This window comes from Anarhichas minor, unplaced genomic scaffold (assembly GCF_050575085.1).
Source record: "Anarhichas minor isolate MPS153535 unplaced genomic scaffold, ASM5057508v1 ptg000004l, whole genome shotgun sequence".
NCBI classification, from domain to species: Eukaryota; Metazoa; Chordata; class Actinopteri; order Perciformes; family Anarhichadidae; genus Anarhichas; species Anarhichas minor.
This window is the reverse complement of record NW_027466450.1, coordinates 11146249-11167721: the sequence shown is the minus strand read 5'-3', so window position 1 is coordinate 11167721 and position 21473 is coordinate 11146249. Positions and strand designations below refer to the sequence as shown.

At 41.3% G+C, this 21473-nt stretch overlaps 3 protein-coding genes across 3 annotated transcripts in view; 1 reads left to right on the top strand and 2 right to left on the bottom strand.

The window, feature by feature from the left end:
* Positions 1-18546, top strand: part of LOC142969328 (general transcription factor IIF subunit 2-like) — a 40151-nt gene extending 21605 nt beyond the window's left edge. The window contains exons 5-8 of the mRNA XM_076109169.1: positions 13107-13188; positions 14707-14806; positions 15173-15316; positions 16733-18546. Of these exons, the coding sequence (XP_075965284.1) occupies positions 13107-13188; positions 14707-14806; positions 15173-15316; positions 16733-16867 (461 nt within the window). The 3' untranslated portion in view covers positions 16868-18546. The remainder of the gene's footprint in view (positions 1-13106; positions 13189-14706; positions 14807-15172; positions 15317-16732) is intronic.
* On the bottom strand, positions 2191-2967 carry kctd4 (potassium channel tetramerization domain containing 4). Its single transcript, XM_076105047.1, has one exon. It carries the CDS (start codon positions 2965-2967, stop codon positions 2191-2193), a length of 777 nt encoding a protein of 258 aa, XP_075961162.1.
* Positions 18315-20956, bottom strand: tpt1 (tumor protein, translationally-controlled 1). The gene is made up of 6 exons (XM_076109182.1): positions 20799-20956; positions 20096-20169; positions 19438-19625; positions 19205-19310; positions 18930-19046; positions 18315-18723 (listed from the first exon to the last, which is right to left on the bottom strand). The coding sequence occupies exons 1-6, from the start codon at positions 20824-20826 to the stop codon at positions 18721-18723; spliced, it is 516 nt and encodes a 171-aa protein (XP_075965297.1). The 5' UTR covers positions 20827-20956; the 3' UTR covers positions 18315-18720.
* Positions 20957-21473: the final 517 nt, after the last annotated feature.

Sequence of the window (21473 nt, the reverse complement as noted above, 5' to 3'; positions counted from 1 at the left end):
GAAGGGGCTCCCCAAAGGCTTCTGCAGGTGGTGTTGCTGCACTGTGGCGGCCGCCAGCCAGTACAACTTACTGTCAAGATCCACGGACCCACACCCTGAGTACACTTCTACATCACTGCAGCGAAGTGAGAACCTCAGCTGCTGGGGGTCGATTTAAAAACGTTCACAGCTGATGTGAAGGTGGTCTTTGACAGTTAGAAGCGCTGAATATTGTGTTTGTTTCTCCAAGTTGTAGAAATAGTTACTTCAGGACAGGATCAGCAGTAGTAATAGTCATTGGACCGGGCTAGTTTGGTTGTTTCATGTAGTGTTAACGGGCAGAATTGCATTATTTTTTTTAACCATTTTGCACCACAGGGTACACAGAGAAAGTGTGTTGCATCTACTGAAATATTTAGATAACGCACTCTACATGAGGCAGCTATACATATTATATACTTGTATCAGTTCAAAATTTATATATCTTATACTGTTTAAAAGCCCTCAGAAAAATCTCGCTCTGTCTGCTTTCCATACCACCTCTGGGGGACACCAGATATGCATTTAAAAAATCTTTTGTTCTGTGTTTCCGAATAGCTTCTTATAAGCCCTGCAATTAGCGAATATATCATACATTGTGATTTTGGTGAAGTCACGATTATGTTTTTAAAAGGCCTCTTGATTTCTGTAGGTTTCTATCGTGGACAATCCTCCAGGCACTGATAGATTTTAAAGCCACTTTCAAACAGTTATCTAAAGTGGGACATGGACTGATATCACTCAAGGAGCAGCAACCCAAGAGCAATGACAGCCTCCACCGCTCTGACAACTAATATGTGCATCGACGAAGAATATGCTGCACATAGTGTGCACATCTTTGTCCCTGTGATCCTTGAATTTCCCTGCACACCGTGTAGATTGTTCCGGACATGTAAAGCAGTGTTTATCACATGCAGAGACGTGTTAAAGGAGTAATTACATGCAAAGAAAATGTTCTAGTTTGCTAAAGCTGAACGTGTGAGCCAGTCCAGGGTGTCTCTCCCACTCATTCTTTTTATTTTTTTTATCAGAAGATTCTGGGAAACTTAACACAAAATAATGCTTTCGCCGGCCTCAGTGTTTAACAGTAACACAGTGTACAGACTGTAATATTATTAAAAGCAGCATTCGACAGGCTTCTTACACCAAACAATAACTCAAGCATTAAATGGTACACAGACTTTTGCAGATACACTCACCAACAGTTTCAGTGTCACTTTTATTTGTAAAATATTCACATTGAAAAGTAATAGGCATTGTTGTGGCACTAACTTCACAAAGGCTCACAGCACTAACAAACACAGTTTATTGAGTGCACATGCATCATGCTAGATTCAAAGCCCTTAACAATAATCACGGTTCTTTGCACTTAAACTCCACTTGTGAACTGAGAAACGGTTTGTGTTGCTTCAGTGTCATTTTTGGGTGCGGTGTTTGTTAGTCTGTCCAAAAAAACAACCTCAATGCACTGTGGTTTTTCCTCCAGGCTCCAAAGAGGCTAATAAATTTAACACGAGCTATTTAACCGACTAAACGCAGCAGCACACACGGTGTATAGCTACACACGCACGCACACACACACACACACACACACACACAGACTGTAGTAAAAGCTGAATGGCACAACGGTGCACATCACGGCTGGTTTTTGAAGGCTTTTGCAGCTGTTGACAAAGCAGCAGAAGCACTTCATGTGCAGAGACGACTCCACTGATAAAGCTGTCGATGTTCAGACTCTGTTTTATTCCTCCGTCTTCTCTATGGAAAGATACACTGTTGTCTTGTCTTCCATATTACAGAGCTGTACCTATCATGTGATATCCTATCGAATGCTATTTGGATATCACAAATGCTAAGTTGATCCGGATCATTCTGAATTATATGAATACAAGCTTATAAAGCGGTGTAAAGGTTGACGAATTCCCCTCTGTTACCCCAAACTTATCAGCTCCCGTGTTTGCAAGCCAGCATTGTGCAGTAAAGATATAAACACTGTCCTGCGAGACAGTCCGAACCCACCTGTTCTCCTCCCACCCAATGACACATCACAGCTCAGCACATGTTACAAGATCTTCAAGCCAATACCTTACGTTAGCGGGGTGGATATGAAACCAGGCACTACTCTCTCTTCCCCTCTCTGCCTCCCCTCTCCTCCGTCTGCTTTCCTTCATCCTACTTGACAAAGTGCAGGGCCTCGGCCGCCACCACAGAGCCTTTGCTGCTGTCGAGGCTGGTGACCAGCTTGAAGCCCGATTTCAGCGCTAGCATCACTGTCTCTAGTTTCAGACAGTCCAGTGTGCACAAGAATGTGCTGTCCTCCTTCAGTACGAGCCGCGAGCCCGGCTCCGACTTGATGAAGTGCCGGAACTGGATCACGTTGGACGACACCACGAATTCTTCCGGAAAGCCGTCCAGGCGGCTCTTGGAGATCTGCACCAGCCGCCCTTTGACCTTGTCGAGGAAGGTGGAGTCACTGCAGTACACCTTGAGGCCCTGCGACCTCTCGTGGCTGTCCGTCATCTCCAAAAAGGCGGCCTCCCGCTGGGCCGCCCTCAGACTTTCCCACTCCATCACGGCTTCCACCAGTTCACTCAGACGGTAGAAATCAGCCTCCCGTCGCAGCAGCCTTGCCTCCCGGAAGTCGTCGGGCAGCTGGAGCTCTCCGGTTCGAAGGTAGTTGAGCACATGGCGAAAAACCGGACCATCTCTGTCAATAAACGGGTTGCCCATGGAATCGGTGTGCTGAACCGCCTTCTTACCGTTGGCCAGCTCTTCCAGAAAGGAACCCTGTTGTTTGACCAGGGTGGTGCGATGGGCGGTGTACAGGAACCCCCCCACGTTGATGGTGATGGTACCTGAAGAGGGCTTCTTGAAGCTCTTGCTGGGCTGCAGCAGGTCCGGATTGATGTGCCTCAGTTCACTTTCCATCCTTCTGAGGTTCCATTCCATTCTCCAGTCACCCTCTCCAGCCTCGACCCAGCCGCCTCGGAGCTGGTGTGTTTTTTTGGGGTTTTTTTCTTCTCTCTTTTGGATCTGGCTGTGTGAGGCTGTGCTGCTGCTGCTGCTGCTGCTGCTGCTGCTGGGTAAATGAGAAGGTGTTGTCAGATGTCGTATAGTGAGAGTGAATGTGTTTGAGAGTGTGTGATGGTGGATGGCTGAGTGCTGTCTGGCAGACGAGCAACAGTGAACTGGGAGCTGGAAACAGACTGGCTCTCTGTGCTACTTGGTGTCCCTCCTCTCTCTCTCTCTCTCCCTCTGTCTCTCTCTTTAGGAGTGGGTGTGCAGACAGCGTCACTTTCAGGGAGGAGAGAGAGAATATATGAGCAAACAGAAGAGTACGGACTCCAGAAGCTCTTTCTTTCTTTCTTGCTCGCTTTTCTTAATTATCGTTGATAAAAAGGTGCATAGCTGAGCTGTCACACACGCACACACACACACACACACTCTCTTTCTTCACCAGATTGGGCGGGGGGTGGGATTGCTTCCATCCTTTTTGTGGTGTGAAATTGTCTCAGCTTGTTCGAGTCTGAATATGAAACTCCTTTTGCAGCCTAATCCATCTGGTAGCGACAGTGCTTCAAATGAACTGGAATTAAATTGAAAGGAATTCCAGTTTGGTTTCATCTCAGGTGGTGACGGGGAGAAGTAGGCTTGCAGCCTTGCATATGTTAATGAAAGCAACAGGGAATGCATTTATGTATGCACATCCTGTTTGCTTTCTTGCAAGGTAACAAGCAGTCCTCTGTCGTTGTGAATGTTGCTTGTGCATTGATGGTGTGTGTGTGTGTGTGTGTCCGTCCACTGGCTTTGGGTTTCTGTGGAGGAAATGGACCAATTACAGTCAATGATGGTCTGGTTATGAAGGAAAGGTTATGGATTGGCTCCTGCGTTGGCCTGGAGCCCTCCTCAGGGGAGCAGCACTAAACTGGTAATTTGGTACAAATGCCTTATTGTGTGTGTGTGTGTCCCAGTGCAACTGCAGATGTGTATTACAAGTGTTATTTCAGTCAGTCCCTCAGATATCATCTTTTTTTTTTTTTTTTTTTACACCACGGAGGCAATGCCAGTCAATTTGTATTATTTCTCGGCACAGGAGCCTGGCAATGACAAAATACCTGATTTGTGGCTGTAGTCGTCACTGCAGCAGAGGCGATATATCATTTATGTATCGCGTGGTCTACAAAACATCAATACATCGTGAAAACTGTCCATCCCAGTTTTTCTCAGTCCAAGGTGGTGTCGTCAAAATTCTTGTTTTGCCCAGCCATCATTTCAAACCCCAAAGATATTCAGTTTATTAACATAAAAAAACCAAACAAACCAGCAAATATTCACATTTGAGATGCTGGAACTCGTGATTTATTGGAATTATTTACTAGATTATCTCAATGGTTGCTCATTTATTTTCAATTAATTAACAAATCGTTTCAGCTCTAGTAGAGTAGTAAAGTTATATATAAGTACAGAGTAAAAGGAGGTTTTATACACATACTGTAAAGAAAATGTCTGGAGAACATTATTATTATTGCTTTATACAAGTTCACTCATAGTTTGGTGTTCGATAACGTCTCATTATATGCCACAGGCTATCATTGTTTCTCTACCAAGGACCAGCTCTTACTCAGCAAACAGTTGGATTTGGTGCATTGTGTTGTTTTGTCGTTGAGAGACGAGACGTGTGCGTTCTCGGTGATGCTCATATTCACCCTCATAGCACCCACAGTCCGGCCTCTTTCAAAGCCGGTGGGATCACACTTGAGGCCACTTCTCAGCAGTTTGTTCACATGCAAAGTGGATTTGGTTTCCGTTGCATGCGCCTGTTTATCACTTATGTACATGCATCTATGCTTGTCTGTGTGCATAAAAAACAATATTCAAGGTTTTTATTTGAGCGATAACACAATCTTTTACCCAACAAACTAATTTAAAAACACTTTGTCGACTGCAAATTTTCATGAAAACAAACCGTAAGCAACAGTTGTCTTACATTTGTGCAACAGGTTGTTAACTAGTTACACCTCAGAGCTCGTGCTGTCAGAGGAATTGACTGAAGATTCAGTTTAACTGAAACTTTGAGTTCAAACCCAGCCGGTTCCTCAAATGCTGCTCTCTGTGTCTGTTTATCTGGGAGAAGATCCCAGCGTGACGGCTCACTCCGTCTCTGCTGTGATTTTTCTAATCATAAGCGATTAGTGGCATCATCATCATCATCAACAACACCCAATTGGAATTGCAAACGAGGCCAAGATGCAGCAGAGAGGATTGTGGGAGGTTTGACCTGCTTTCTGCCTCCTCTTCGTTAAAAACTGGCTCATTGAGGACGATCGTTATCTTCAAAGTCGGTGAGAAGCTGTTTGTCACAGCTGTTGTGTGTCTCTCTATCAAACTGACAGCTCAGGATGTTCAAATTAAATTCCCAAAATTGTGTTGGCGAGGAATCTCCTTCCCCTTTTTTTTAAAGGTAGTGAATTATTCATTGAGCTGCTCCAAGAGCTTGTGGTGTAACATGGAGTCACTGACTGCTGTGAAGCTGGCATGGCAACCACTTAAAACAGGGTCTTATATGAGCTCAGAGCTGTCACGCTCTTGCTTTGTTCATTATGGAAGTCTATCTACTGTATAGAGTCTTTGTGTTTGTGTCGGGTAATGTTAATCTGATCTTCTATAGTGACCTACAGTCGTATAGGAAATACAACGAACAGGGATGAAGGATAAACGCATAGAAACATCAAAGTCAGACATGGTGCCAGAGGTAAAGTACAGTGACAAGTTGTTTCAAGTATTAAACCCCTCCCTCCAACACACATTATCCAATCACAGCTTAGCAACTGTCTCTAGGCTCAGCAGGCTTTATTCTCTCCATGTTAACACAGCATGTGGCTGCAGTAACGTTGATGCACTGCATTTAGAGGAGAGAATAAACTGTGTTTGTTTGTTCAAACCTAAACTGCAATCGGTCCAGACTGGCCCAGAGAAAGAATCCCAGTCGATCCTTTGAAATTTCCTCTCGTGCCACCATAAGGTTGTTTATTGCACTCGTTTAATATTTTCATTTATAATCAAATACCTGGAGAACTAATGACATTCCCGTCATTCAGCTGCACTTCGTGTTTACTGCAGCTGTGAGCATGCTAACAGGCTAAACTGAAATGGTGAACATGGTGAACATTTTACCTGTTAGCATATTAGCACGCTGATGTTAGCATGCAGTTCAAAGCACTGCTCTTAGTGCAGCCTTGTAGAGATGCTAATGCTAGCTCATCTGTAGACTTTTAGTTTGGCTTAGTTTACTTCACATTATCAAAATCATATCGCACACACAAATCTCGCACAAATTGTGACTTGGACAGTAAGATTATGTAACACACGGCCACATCATACATTAAACCATTTTTTTTTTTTTTTAAAGTTGCTCTTTATTCTTAAAATGTTTTTGCTGTTACACTATTTTCAGCGTGAGAAATAGACTTACAGAAAACTAATCCACTAATGATTAAACAATCCGGTTTTCTCTGCGAGTAGCTCTTTGAAGCCAACTTGTTGCGTAACAATGCTGCTAGTCCATGTAAAAATCAAAACGAGTGGGCTGACTACAGTTACAGACATCGGGAAATCACTTCAAAGTTAATGACTGGAATCATTACGTTTCCTTAATGAAGCAGCCTCTGGGCTGAGCTCTAATGGAAGATTATATTTGGAGATCCAATCAGTGACTTCACCCCCCCCCCCCCCCGCTTTTGTTGCTTCCTTGTTGTCGCTATGCGTAGACAAGACTCTAATGTCACTACTGTGTGTGTGTGTGTGTGTGTGTGTCTATTTCACCTTTTCTATTGTAATGTATTATACCCGATAAGAGTAAGGTGCGGTCACACATTTCTGGAGGGACCGACATGTATTAGGATGAAGTTATGCTAACGTTTATGTACCAGATGCCTAAACTTGGCAGTTACTATGTAAGTTACTTTATTTTGTAAGTTACTTTTTAAGTGACTTTATTTTCTAAGTTACTTTTTAAGTAACTTTATTATTTAAGTTACTATTTAAGTTACTTTATTTTGTAAGTTACTTTTTAAGTTACTTTATTTTGTAAGTTACTTTTTAAGTTACTTTATTTTGTAAGTTACTTTTTAAGTTACTTTATTTTTTAAGTTACTTTTTAAGTTACTTTATTATTTAAGTTACTTTTGAAGTGATTTTTTGCATAATCCATGAAGATACATTTAAATGCATGGCAAAATAGCATATTGTCAATATTTTACAGAAAGCCCCCAAAAATCTTGTATTCAGGAGAGCGATCACATCTTAGTAGAAAAGACCCTCCTGGCTTTACTGTAGTTCACATGCCTCAGATCTGAGTGTGTTGTGTTAGAGCAGAAAAGGAATCATACAAAAAAGTCTTCTAGGAGAGTGATCTCAGAGCAGGGAGAGCCGGGGTCACAGGAACCACCTGAGGCAAAGGAACCGAAGCAGCTCATGAGAAGAATTCTTTTTGCAGACACTGAATGGAGCTTAAGGTTAGCAAACCTTCAAAAGGGAAGAACTGCTACGCTGCTACGGTTTCACAGTACTGAGGAGCAGCGTCTATGTAGCATGCTGATTAAGGTCTTTGACCGATATATTTGTCTTTATTGCTCGAGCCCTAGTATAATACGTAGGCCCGGTGTGTTGAAGAGGGTAGTTTATCCACGGACGGTGACGGCGGTTGGAGGCCTGGTGGGCGGCGAGCTGTTTGTTGTGTTTAACATTAGGAAGGTCACAGCTTTGAGGAAAGGGCCCGAGAGCAGATGGAGGTAAGAGATGAGCGCGAGGGGGTGGACGAGCGACCTCCTCACCCTCTCATCTGTCGCTCTCCTCCTACTGTCTTCACTCAACTATTTTTCACTTCTCTACTCTTTAAGAATTAGCTAAATGCCTTGCCATGTCTTGAATACAGTTAATACAACTCTAGCCTTTTCTATCCAACTATTTATTTATGTTTTCCTGATTTCCCATTTATTAAACTGCCTATTACCTTTTGTTTGTTCAGGAATAAGATGGTAAAACCATTCTTTTGATTAAATTATGATCTCTCCGTATTATTATGGCAAACTTTAATAAGCTTCTTTACTTACTCTACTGGTGTAAGGGCCTGTATTGACGTAAACGTTGTGGTTTTGCAGACAGAATATGTCGGCGTCACCATGAACCCCTCATCATCCGTCAGCGTCAGATTTAGTCCCACTGGAGCAACTTTTGTTCTTCAGTTCTTTTGTCTTGATTGCAGATTTGAACTTGGAGACAGATCGAGGATTTATTTTGGAGACAGAACACTTGATGTCCACTGGATGCAATACGGTCGTAGTTTAGCTCTGTTGTGGATGCCAGAAATGACCAACCAACGTGTTAATGTCCACCGCACGCACAACGGTCTTTCCTCGTCTTTACCTGCTGGGTCTCTTTCTGTTCGAGCGGCATCTCTCAAGTGTAAAACTCACTTGAATGGCATCGCGGCTGGTGTGATCCTATCCCACCTAGATCGGAAAAAAACCCAAACCCTAGTGAACTGTGGGTTGATACCCAGCGTCTCCGAAGGACAGACATGACAGTGTGAATGACTGAAACAAATTCAACAAAATAAAAGTATTCCTTTAAGTCAAACAAGTGATGAAGACGTTCTCTACCTGCCTTGTATGTTTTTGTGCGTACCTTAGAGAAGAAATGAGTGAATGTGAAAATATTGTTTAATTCTCTTGTAGGTGCTTTTAAAGAATGAATGAGTTGTGGCCCATTGCATCTGTGTTTTTTATAAATGAAAGCAGCAGCAGCTGCCTGACAGAATTGAAATCCACCATGTGGCTTTATCAAAACAGTTGTAATTTTAATAAGCTGTTAAATCTCCGCCTCAGCTTTTCTTCGTCAGATCGACTGATGAAATCTTATGCAGCTTCTGAACAATGGGTGCGTAGGAGAATTAGTGTACTGAATGTGTACTGAAGCTGTGGACCAAAACATTGATCTAGCACTTAAGAGTTTTATAGTGAAGCCGACGTGCAAGAGTCTACTATTTATCTCAAGTGTTCCTCCCACTCGCTGAAGCCTTGAGCTGCACATGCTGCGGCCAGTCCACATCCAATGTCAGTCCTCTGTCTTTCCATCTACAGCATCTGTGTCTCAAACAGTGTCCCTCTGGATCCTGGAGAAAGGAAACGGGAAGACTTGCAGGAGGGGAAACGGTCCCCACTTCTTCATGGCCTGGATAAAATCAAGCAGGGTGTTTGACCATGACAACTGCACAGCGGGGATGTTGGTGTGGACACATGTTTCTTGTGTGTGGGTGTGTTTTTTTTAGACGTGTTGCTGGCGAGTGCTCTGGCGCTCACAAACCAATAATTGCACATAATTGCATCCATTTGCGGGAAAGGCAAAGATGAACATTAGTGAGATCTGTGACACCTCGCCTGAAGATTAACGGCTCTTAAAGGAATGTTTGGTGACACGCGATGTGTCGTGTGGCATGTGATGGTTACTATGGTGACCGTGGCCCCTGCATTTGTTCTGCTGTGGTTAACACTGAATACATCAAGACGGGGTTTCAATTGAAGATGAGGCGGGCGATATTCTCTACTAACGCATGAAAAAAAAAAAACACAACAATGAATCGATCCTTTTGAAGTATAAACTGATAAATTATATGTTATTCCTCTGTGCCACAAAGATCTGCTGTTTAGAAACCACAACAATCCGTCCTTCAGTACAATCAACATGGGCACTGTGGTTGTTTTGGTGTCATTACTGCTGTAAATTAAGCACACCAATTATTCAGCCGTTAGAAGAAAACAGTTTAGTTTTTTTTATTATTTATTCCAACGGATGGCTAAAAACTACAGCGCACAGCTGTTTTTGCAAATTATGGAGTCTTCAAAAAGATTCAAGTACTCTGAAGGATCCACAAAGGGAGTTTGGAAGTTAAAAGGTTTTGTGAGAGAATAATAAAAACGTAGAATAAGATTAGCCTTATCCTTGCTGTTAACAGTTTAACATCTGGTGTGTATTTCTAGTCGTTTCCCATAAATTCATTGAACACACACGGCAATCAACCGGTTTTGCCACTAATAAGGTCAATCCAGTGCTCTTAATTGATGAGCGACGAGGCTTCCCAATGAATAATAGATAATCGGTGACTTTACAAGCACAACTTCAATAGATGGAGACATAACTAATGAATTTTGGTGTGACAAACGTGGTTTGTCATGTTGGAGGACCTCAATGAGACGAGAACAGCACACACAGTGGTTATAAGCACCTTTGTTATAATCGCATTATCTGTGGAAACACAGACTAGGGAATAAAAGACGCAACAGAGCAGTGGAAGCCGTCTGACAGGTGATCCCGCTGTGCCGGCGTCATCGGACTCTGATGTCGCTTCAGATGACGCTCGAGAGGAAAAGACGTCTTTTCCGACGTGTCTTCTCTTTGCATTTCTCCCCCACGTGAGTGTGGCGGCCAAGATGCGAGTGAGGGAAGTGTGAAGACAAGAAATGCAATTGGCGTGTATTCTCACAGGGTTTACTAGACAGGATTTGACACCCGAGGATCCTGTGTATGAATATTGTAAGAGAGCGTTAAAATAATTTAGACAGCCCCTCACCCCTCCTCCACAGCTCACCTGGACCTTTTTATATCTGTCATCAATGCCTTGCCACCCATTTGTTGAACTCTACCGCTCCCTGTTGACGCCCTCTCTGTCCTTTGCCCTTTATAGTGTTTCTCCCTCTGCTGGTTTTGGTTAACTGGTGGGTGTGAAATGTATCGCTTCTCCAGACCTTTGTATGTGTCCAGATACAAACGGTGCCAAATCATGCAACAATGCACAATGGACCGAGCTGCTGCCAATACAACGCCAACGCTCGCCAACTGGACTCATCATTCTGATTTTGGAGTGGAGCAGAAGAGGCATCGCATGTTTCAGAAAGAGGTTGAGGGTTGGACGGATGAATGAAGCACCTTATGAAAGAAGGCCTTGAAAAATGAATGTTCAAGGTAGATCAGAAATAGGTGAAAATGTCACTCTAAGAGGAGTTGTGAACGGTTTATGAAAGACTTACTGGCAGTGGTGTGTGAAGTGGACCACCACCTCACAGCATGGATCCTGGACTACCTCACCAACCGTCCACACTATGTGCGGATACGGGAGTGTGAGTCTGACCTGGTGTCCTGCAGCACGGGGGCCCCCACAAGGAACCGCTCTGGCTCCCTTCCTCTTTACACCTCAGACTTCACACTGGTGCTGGGCCCGGTATACCGGTTAGCTACGTACAGTCGCCCACCTCTCTACAACAACGGACCTGTGGTCAAGTCGCACAATGGAGCCACACCTCAGCATAACGGTGCACTTCATCAGTTTATAGTGTTTATACAACGATCTTCAAATATTTAGTTTTGAAAAGGAAGCCATGTTCAAGTTGTTGGCATATCTATTTATTTTTAAGTTCTGTTTTTACTACGTTGCAGTTTGCACAATAAAAATTGTTTACATTCTGCAACTGTTTCATGCGTTCTGATTGCTTCATATATTGTAACATGTTGTGGGGCCAAGCAACCCCTCTAGTAATGAAAGCCTTTCTACGCGATGACATTAAAATGTTTTTATATTCTATGTACTCCTGACAGTAGAGTAAGCCACTATAAACCAATATAAAAACACAGTTGAGGAAAAAAATATATACCGTGAAACCGCCAGAATCTTAAAAAATACCGTGATACAAATTGTTGGTCCTACCGCCCAGCACTATTTCACACACAACTCTGCTTACAGCCCCCCCTGCCAAAGTTGTCTGACTCTGCAATCGTCGGCCTCATCGCGGACGGCGACGACAGAGAATACAGAGAACTGAACCAGGATTTTATTGGCTGGTACTTTGTGGTACTTTGTAGTACTTTGTAGAGGCACCACTGACAGAAATTCCAGCTGCACGTATTTTTCAGGCTGCTTCTGCCAGCTGTCCACACCTGGATTTAGGCGATTTCTTTCCTGCAGATGCTCTCTTACTGTGTCGGTTTGCAAGGCGAAGCGTTGGTAGATTGCAGTCTTTATGTCTGAACATACATAAAACATTCTTTTTAGCCCCAGAAAAATTGTGAAAATTGATCCTTTAAAGCTCCCAGAGTTCAAGTTGTCGCCTTCATATTATTTCTTGTTTTCCAAAAACCCAAAGATATTCAGTTTACAATGACACAAAACGGAGAACGGCAGCTAATCCTCACATTTGAGAAGCAAGCACCTGAAACTGTTTGGTATTTTTGCATTTTTATTTTTTATTTTCTGTACTTCTGTACGGCAGCATGCTGCGTCTGACCTAGTTGGGTCATATTGAAATTTCCCTACTTAGGATACTGCTTTAAAAAAAAAGATAATGAAATTATTGTCCAAAGAAAGCTGAAAAGAGACATAGATGAGATATAAATATATATATAATATATATTGGTTTGTGGACCGCCGTTTTGAAGCCTCGAGTTCGTCGTTTTGTCCGTCGCCATCTTGGATTGCGGCCATCGCCATCTTGGCTTTTTTACAAACCAGTGAAAGGAAGTGAACATATTTGAAAGGTGGAGGAGTGACGTCTGGTCGAGTAGCAACCTGTCAATCACAAGGTAGCCCCGCCCTAAAGCCTACTCCACTTTATATAATAATTTACTAAATGAACATCATGTTGTATTGAAGAAGACTTGAAACTAGCGATTGAGACCATAAACTCATGTTTACGCTGTTTACTGAGGTAATAAATCAAGAGAGAAGTAGTCATTTTCTCATAGACTTCTATACAATCGGACTTCTTTTTGCAACCAGAGGAGAAATGCCTGTTTAAGACACTTTCGCATTGCTTTTCAGGTACTTCTGTATTATTAAGTGCCAGTGCGGATATATAGCTACTATATGATTATAAATATCCCTTAAATTGTGTTTCTAAGTTGTCTATGGGGTGTTTTGCTCAAAGTATATAAGTATATAAGTTATTTAAGCAGGTTTTATTCAAAAAAACGTTTTGTTCCCTAACAAACTGAGTTTGTCTGTGTCTGAATTGAGCAGCTGAGTCTCTGTCTTCATGTAGATGGAATGAGTCTGGAGGGGATGGTGGTGCACAGAGCTGAATGCAGACCGGTCGTCAATGAAGACTACATGAGGCTGAAGAAGTGAGTGAACTCTGAAGTTGTTCAGCTCAGAAACGAGTTATGGTTGAGTCAGAATAACGGGATGTAGCAAAGAAAATGATCGATTATTGTTTAAATGATGTTCTTGTTATACTGATGATATGGACGTGCATCACGTCGGCGCTCAGCAGCAATCTAGTGTTTGAATGTAATTCATGGTGCGGTTGCACCATGAATTACATTCAAACACTATTTTCGACATATTTTTAGGGAGATAACGTCATAAAATATCAGACATTTGAAGTTTCCCACATGTAGTCGGATACTCATATTTTGTTTTTGTTTTTTAATATTACGATTAATGTCGCAGCACTTCACAACCTGGACGTCACAAAATGTGTTCAAGTGTTTAATTTCATTAATTCCAAGAGGAGTGGAGAAGTTTGACATGTTCATTTGTGTAAACTAAACACTCGAGTCCACTCTGCCTTTTTGTTGAAATGGTTTCTGTCTCCTCTTCATCACAATCCATTATTCCAGCGAGTCAGTGCATGGCATTGCTATAGCAACAACATCACTGTGGCAGATGCACTGCCACAATACAACCCAAAGAAAACACACAACACGGTCTCCTTCAGTGTGTGTGTGTGTGTGTGTGTGTGTGTGTGAGCCTGTTTCTGTGCCGGTCATCTGGCTGGGATTCTCTTAGACGTCACACGAAGGTACTGCGGTGTAGAGTAGAGCTCACACTGAACTGTGTCCAATTGTATTTGTATTGACAAGAAGGTTTTTACTTTTCACTCAAGTTTTTTTGAAATCTCCCATTTGGGTGGCAGCTGACAAATGTCCCTCCATCATGGCAGACTACGGGATATGCAGGACATCGTGTTGTCAGGGCGTCTGTGTTTGTGGACACAATTCAAGAAAACTGTTTCAGTCGTAAAGTGATTTTATTTAGCACTTACCACATAAATGTGCATATTATAGAGGAAAAACACACACAAAAATCAATTTTAAATGCTTTAAGACACGTAATTCAAATCATTTTTGACATTTAGGTAAGTTATATTTGTGTATATTTCTCCTCTGATTGTCACTATTGTTATTAAAATAGTCCCTAATGCTTAAACATGCTTCACCAATGTCTTCACTGGCATGTCGGTCAATGGTTCATATTTGTTTATGAATACATCAGACAGTTGCAGCGCTTTGTGTTTTAATATTTCTTCCTTTTCTGTTTGTGTGGCCGTGAAATGTGTCCAATGACCAGCCGAGTGGAGATGAATAAATAGAAAGCACAGCAGCTGCCATCACTTATTTGGTTAGTTTGTCCTCACGGGGCTGACGGTTGTCTCCTTGCTAACAGGCACATCTGTCAGCACAGATCAAGTTGGACCACAGAACTCACAAAGCAAACTTTTATCTCCCTGTGTGTGTGTGTGTGTGTGTGTGTGTGTGTGTGTGTGTGTGTGTGTGTGTGTGTGTGTGTGTGTGTGTGTGTGTGTGTGTGTGTGTGTGTGTGTGTGTGTGTGTGTGTGTGTGTGTGTGTGTGTGTGTCAGGCTGCAGCTTAAAGAGTCCATGAAGCCTCAGCGTTTGTCACAGCAGCTGGATAAAGCTGTCACTACCATCTTCAAGCCAGTGGCCAACCACGATTTCAATGTAAGAACGTGTGTGTCTCTCGATCTATTGGATCTTGGCCAGATCGATCGTCATTTTTATTGAAAATGCCAAAAACATCGCTGCTTTAAGCCTGTCAAATGTCAATATTTGCTATTTTTCACAATTATCCATGACGGTAAACTAAATATCTTTTGAGTTTTGGATTGTTGGTCAGACAAAACGAGACACATATATACAAATATGCGCTAAATACTTAAATTATGATTTTAAAAGACGGATGCATCCTAACTTAAACTGATCACATTGTGCCATTAGAATCAAACCTGAATGGTCAGATTCATTAGTTATATTACAAGTGTTATTGTTTTTAATATTAGTTGTATTAACAACAAGTATGAATCTCAGTTGGAGCATGAGAAGAAGAAGAAGTCCGAGGGGAAAATGGTGAGGGCTGAGCGGCAGCTCGTGTTGGACATGCTCTTCTCTGCCTTTGAGAAGCACCAGTATTACAACATTAAGGACCTGGTGGACATCACCCAACAACCTGTTGTAAGCAGCACACACACACGCACACGCATGTAACAGCAGCGTAGCTGAAAAAAACACACAATACACCTGCCCACTATCCACCCTGCTTTGTTAAATTCGAACAAATCGCCCACGGCATGACGTTCATGCCTGTTCACACTATCTTTTGTGGTTGAAATTTGGGCCAACGTGCGCACATACACACGCACACACACACACACACGCACGAAAATGGGATGAATCGATACAGCGCAGTGGATTCGTTCCAGCTCGCGGAGAACAGCAATGTGTAGGTGCTGATGAGACCTCGAGGTCCTCCTCTCCCTCTGATTGCATAACCATCAGGTGAGTAGGAGTCAAACGCCGCAATACACTCCACACCATCGTTTTTTTTTTTTCCTAAAGCACTTGGCTAACACTCAAATTAACTGAACTAAAGTAACCGAAATGCCCATTATGAAAATCAGTTGCAGTGGGCTCATTCCTCCCAGCTCAACGGAGACCCCCAGTGGTCGTTGGAGAGAATAGCGTCACAGAGCCTCCTCAGTTAGACTTTAGGTTTGTGTTGGATTTATGCCTCTTCATGAAACTGTCACTACAGAAGTGAAAAGTCTAAGCAGATTAAAATGAGCAGCAAAGTAAATGCAGAGTTCCAGCAAAATCACCATTTAGTATAAAAGTAGTGTAAGACTTTATTCAATCTCACGCTTCCATTCAGATTGCAGATTGGAGCATATATATATATATATATATATATATATATATATATATATATATATATATATATATATATAGCATATATATATATATATATATATATATATATATATAGCATATATATATATATATATATATATATATATATATATATATATATATATATATATATATATATATATATATATATATATATATATATAGCATATATATATAGCATATATATATATATATATATATATATATATATATATATATATATATATATATATATATATATATATATATATATATATATATATATATATATATATATATATATATATATATATATAGCATATATATATATATATATATATATATATATAGCATATATATATATATATATATATATATATATATAGCATATATATATATATAGCATATATATATATATATATATATATAGCATATATATATATATATAGCATATATATAGCATATATATATATATATATATATATATATAGCATATATATATATATATATATATAGCATATATATATATATAGCATATATATATATATATATATATAGCATATATCGGAGCATCTAGTCAAAGTCATTAAACTCATAAGATAGTATGTCATGTGTTACATACTATAAACCAACATGCAACACACGTGTTAAAATACACTCTGAGGTTTGTCACAGTGTGTTTGTTTCACCCTGTTTCTCCAGACCTACCTGAAGGAAATCATGAGGGAAATCGGGACGTACAACAGCAAGGGGGCTCACAAGAGCACCTGGGAGCTGAAGCCAGAGTACCGGCACTACCAGTCTGCTGAGGAGGAGGAGGAGATGCAAACAGCCTGATTCCAGCCGGTTCCTCATCACACGGGAAAGAACAGAAGGGATGCAGCTTCCAGGTTTTCCAGTGACTCCCTGAATGTAGACGTCAAAAAGGAAATACTGTTTGACGGGAATGCAGCCAGTATGTGATGATTTTGAATCACCGGGTGGAAAACTCTGCTATGCGTTAGCTAGCACAGCACTTAAACATAAATAAACACATTGTTCACAGTGTTGGGTTTCAATCAAGGTTTTTGTAAGCTGAGAAATGAAGAATCAAAAGCTGTCTGGAAGACGAAGCTGGAAACATGAGAAATATCGAGACACAAATCACACAAGGCTCTCCTGCTACACTGACGATGAACTTAAGCAAGATGGCTCTCTTCATAGTTTGTTTTTTTGACTTCAGTTGTTCCATATCAAAAGTATTGAACTTTTACGTTTTACTTAACTCCTGCTAACGTTGATAGCCATGCTAGCATCAGAGCACTATGAGCAACAACTTTTTTCTCCCCCCATAGAAAACCATTTTGTAACAATTGAACACCTCATGTCCATCTCAAACCCTTTTCCCCACTCCTCCGTCATTAAAATGTAAAGCATGTTGGGTGTCTGACTGCACACTAACCACTCATGTGACGGGTGTTTTCTATCAGCTGTCTGAAGGCAAAACATCTGAGTAGACTGATGTCAGAAGTTCATTATTTTGGATTTAACCTTTAACCTTTTAGATGTCAGATCACATCAGAAATGCAGCCAGCCGGACCCGGTGTTCACTACTGCTTTAAGGTGTGCCTGGTGGATTTATAGAAACACTGGATTAGTCGAGTCCCGATGTCTTCATCTGTTTTCTTTTCAGCAACTTTTAATGTAATCACAGGGGATTAAACAGAATTGGGAACATTCATTTCTCCATTCTGTCAACTTCAGTCAATGTGGACTAAACTGAATCACCTTTGACAAGTTTTGCATCACATGACTGAAATTACTAAAGGAATATAAAGCAGCACGATCCATACTGTAAAGTAACGGCCTTTTTTCATTTTAAGGGATTTGGGTAATCCTGACGTTATTTCAAACCGCTCTGTGGCGATAAGAATCCAATTGTTAAAATCAACCCAAAAGTAAAGGCTTACTCAACACCCCATCAAATAAAGCAATAAGGCAGTCTAAGCAGGTTTCATTGGTGGTTTTAATATGAAAGAATTAGCCTTTATATAGTTTTGTTAAATCAGAGCTAATAATGCAGGAAACATACCAGTGACTGAGTTAGCACATTGAACACGTGATGAATCTATAAGAGTGTACATGCGAGAAAATATGTTTCATGTTTTTATATTTCAACAAAGTACATTTTTTCCCAGTTAATACTGGCTGTATGATAGAAAAATGAAAATGTTAATAGACATTCCGTGGTTGTACAGTTACATTGCAAAAAATACATACAAAAGAAATGCAGCAAAAGAGACGGTGGTGGTACTAGATTTTATTTTCAAATTAAACCAGAAGAATTTTCATTAAAGATGGAATCGTATTTAATGCAACCATAAACAGGAGGTCTGAGGAGTCACCCTGTAGGGAGCTTTGCTAAAATACATCCAATCAGAAGTCCACTCACTATCCCGCCTTTTCAATCCCAAAAACTGTGCCAGTCCTGGGATGAAAATCAAAACACTGCAAAAGCCAAAAAGAATATTTAAAAACAGTATTCAGTGACCAGTCGTGTTTGAGTCACCCAGTCTGGGGGCATGGTGAGTATAAGAAATTGTAAGTTTTTTTATTTTCCAGGCATGATGCAAAATAGTGCTCCTTCAATCCGTTCTTGGGCCCATTTGGACTGCAGCAGTCAATTGAAAAGCAGATGTAGTTCCAGGTGTTTACTGCAAGAAAGAAGAACACACCTTAATTAACGTCAAGCATCTTAATATTCATTTGAACACCAAAATGAACCAATTCAAGTTCCGGTACAGTTGAGTGAGAAATATAATACTGGCAGAGTATCAAGGAGATGTACGTGCATATAAATAATAATTTAAAAAAAAGTTACTGCATGACACTGTATTTCTAGACCGAGCAGAGTACTTACACATTTCTCAGCAATGAGACCGTCCTTGAAGAATAACATGAATGGTGTGATTCCGTCCTCACGATAGTCCAGCAGTCCCACCATGCCCTCTGGGTTCATGGCCTCTCCCGTGAAAAACTGCAGAGAGACGAGGACGACAGAGCCAGAAGACAAATCAGCAAAACTGTGCGCGCTCAGCTTTCAAAAGAGATGCTGGTCAGAAGACGAGCGTCCTCTTTGGGCGGTTAACAATAAGGGTCTGTAGGATTTGTGCACAGCCTTCGTTTGCATAATACCTGGTAGTTCTTGAGGTTACCCAGGATCTTCTTAACTTCTGGTTGTGCATCAGACATGAAGGGCTGCACTCTCGCTGGGCATGTGTTCTCCAGGTGGGCCTTAACGCTGGACATGCAAACAAAATGACAAATTACATACAAACACACTACAGTACCAACTGAGGTATTTGGCCAAAAACAGCGATCTTGTATTGGTGCGTCTCTAGCCTTGAACCTTCAGCACAGATACTTACGCTTTAAAGTACTCCTTGATGTAGACCACATAATCCTTCTTGCCGAAACCCGTCTCCTGCAGCTTGTGGTTGAGGACGATGTCGACTCCAGAGACCATGGACTCATCGGTGCCCTCACATTGTTCTTCAGCCGATGCGTTGCCGCCAATTAAAGCTTCGTCGATGCTGCCCTCTTTCCTGGTGATCGTCTAAGCATAGAGAATGGACGGACATTAGGGGGAGAACACCAAAGTATGGTGGATCACAGAGGCAGTGAGAAGGATGGGGGAGCGTCTTGATTGCCAGTAGGTAATGGCTGCCGGCTGGAAAGACTAGAATGTAGCCACTTTGCTTATTTAAGCCCAAAGTGAAGCTCAGCCCCTCAACCCCACGCCAAATGAGTGGCAAAAAGCTTGCTGGTAGTTTAACTTAATTCACATTACATCAAATCTGTAACTCAAATGTGAACAAACATTTTTTTCATTGTTCCCAAATCCGTTTTATTTAAATGGAGTCACGCTGAACACCGTCACTTCGTGGTTATATTCAGTACTTGGCTGCAGAATTCAGAGCCAATTGGTCCCATTACATTGTGACCCTACGTTAAAGCCAACTAGGTGGAAATACCACATTTAATGTGACCACCCACACAATCCCATCCTCCTGTGTGTAAACTCACCCTTCCTTCAACTTCATAGAAGATGCCATTTTCAGATTCTTTAATTTTGTAGATGTCCGAGAACATCTCGTCATCTGCGGGAGGAAAACAAGTGTCACTTTTTTTCTTTTTTTGAAACACAAAGCAAAAATCTCTGGTCTGAATGCGTCATCATCATTCACGAGTTACGTAAAACGCCGGTCATCAAGCTAGCTAACATTCCTCGTCTTTCAACTTTGTGGTTAAATAAACGAGTGTTAGTGGCGACGTGTGTTACTTCTTGGCTAAAGTGGCAATGCTGTAGAACATTCGGCCAGTTAAAAAAAAAAAATCGTAGAAAAAAAAAAAAAAAAAGCAGCTAGAAGCTACATGCTGCCGAAAGGCCTCGTACACCACGTCACTGTATCATAACTAATGGTACCGGAATATCCGGATCCACGCGCTTCCCGTTATGATATTCACACGATAGTCACACGTCCCCACTTATGGCCAACTCACTGGTAACGCTCCTAGATCCACGGCCATAAAAACAATAGCTAACCGACCTCACCGGGTAACTCTCTTTGGTTAGCATCTAGCATCTGGCTAACACGAGTTAACCAACGTTAGCTTAGCTAGCCTAGAGACAACTCTCTCCTAATAACGTTCACACAGCCCAAAAAAATAACTACCGCCAACGTAACGATACCTAACACGGTTACTTACTAAACACACGACTACTTACCGCTGACGATGCACTTGTAGATGATCATTTTTGGGGCTTAGAGGTGTTAAATCTTTCAGAGAAAGAGCGCAGGCCGGCCGCTCACACAGCACACTGGAGAGGAAAAAGACCGACGAGAGCGCGAGGCACGGCATTTACATCCTGCTGACGTCATTGGGGGTTGGTTTTCTCGCGTCTCTGCGCTTTGCTGCCAATTTCACATGGTGGCCTAAATTGGTACTACACCCACATACCTAAAATAAATCCGCTCTTCTATCTCTCGATTTTACAAGACGAGTCCAAAATCCCTGCCAGACACCTACAATAATGTCACGTTTCAATTATTTGAATGCCGTGTTGTATTTGGCTAACAGTTAATTTACATTATCTGTGAAATATATTTGCCAACATAAAAGCCCTAAATACTTAATAATTCTGGTGAACTAAACAATCTCATTGTCTTAAAATATAATTTTATATATAACAGAGGCTTCAAATACTACAATCAGCCTATAAAATATACCAGTGCAAAATGTAAACTCAGGTTCTTAAAATATTTCAAATTAAATTAACTTGTGTTGAGAGATTACAAGTAGACATCTAGATGGTAAAATCAATAACAGTGGCCGTGCGTGCAGCCTGTATGTTTATGTTTATATATATATATATATATGTTTCTATAGACAAGAACAAACA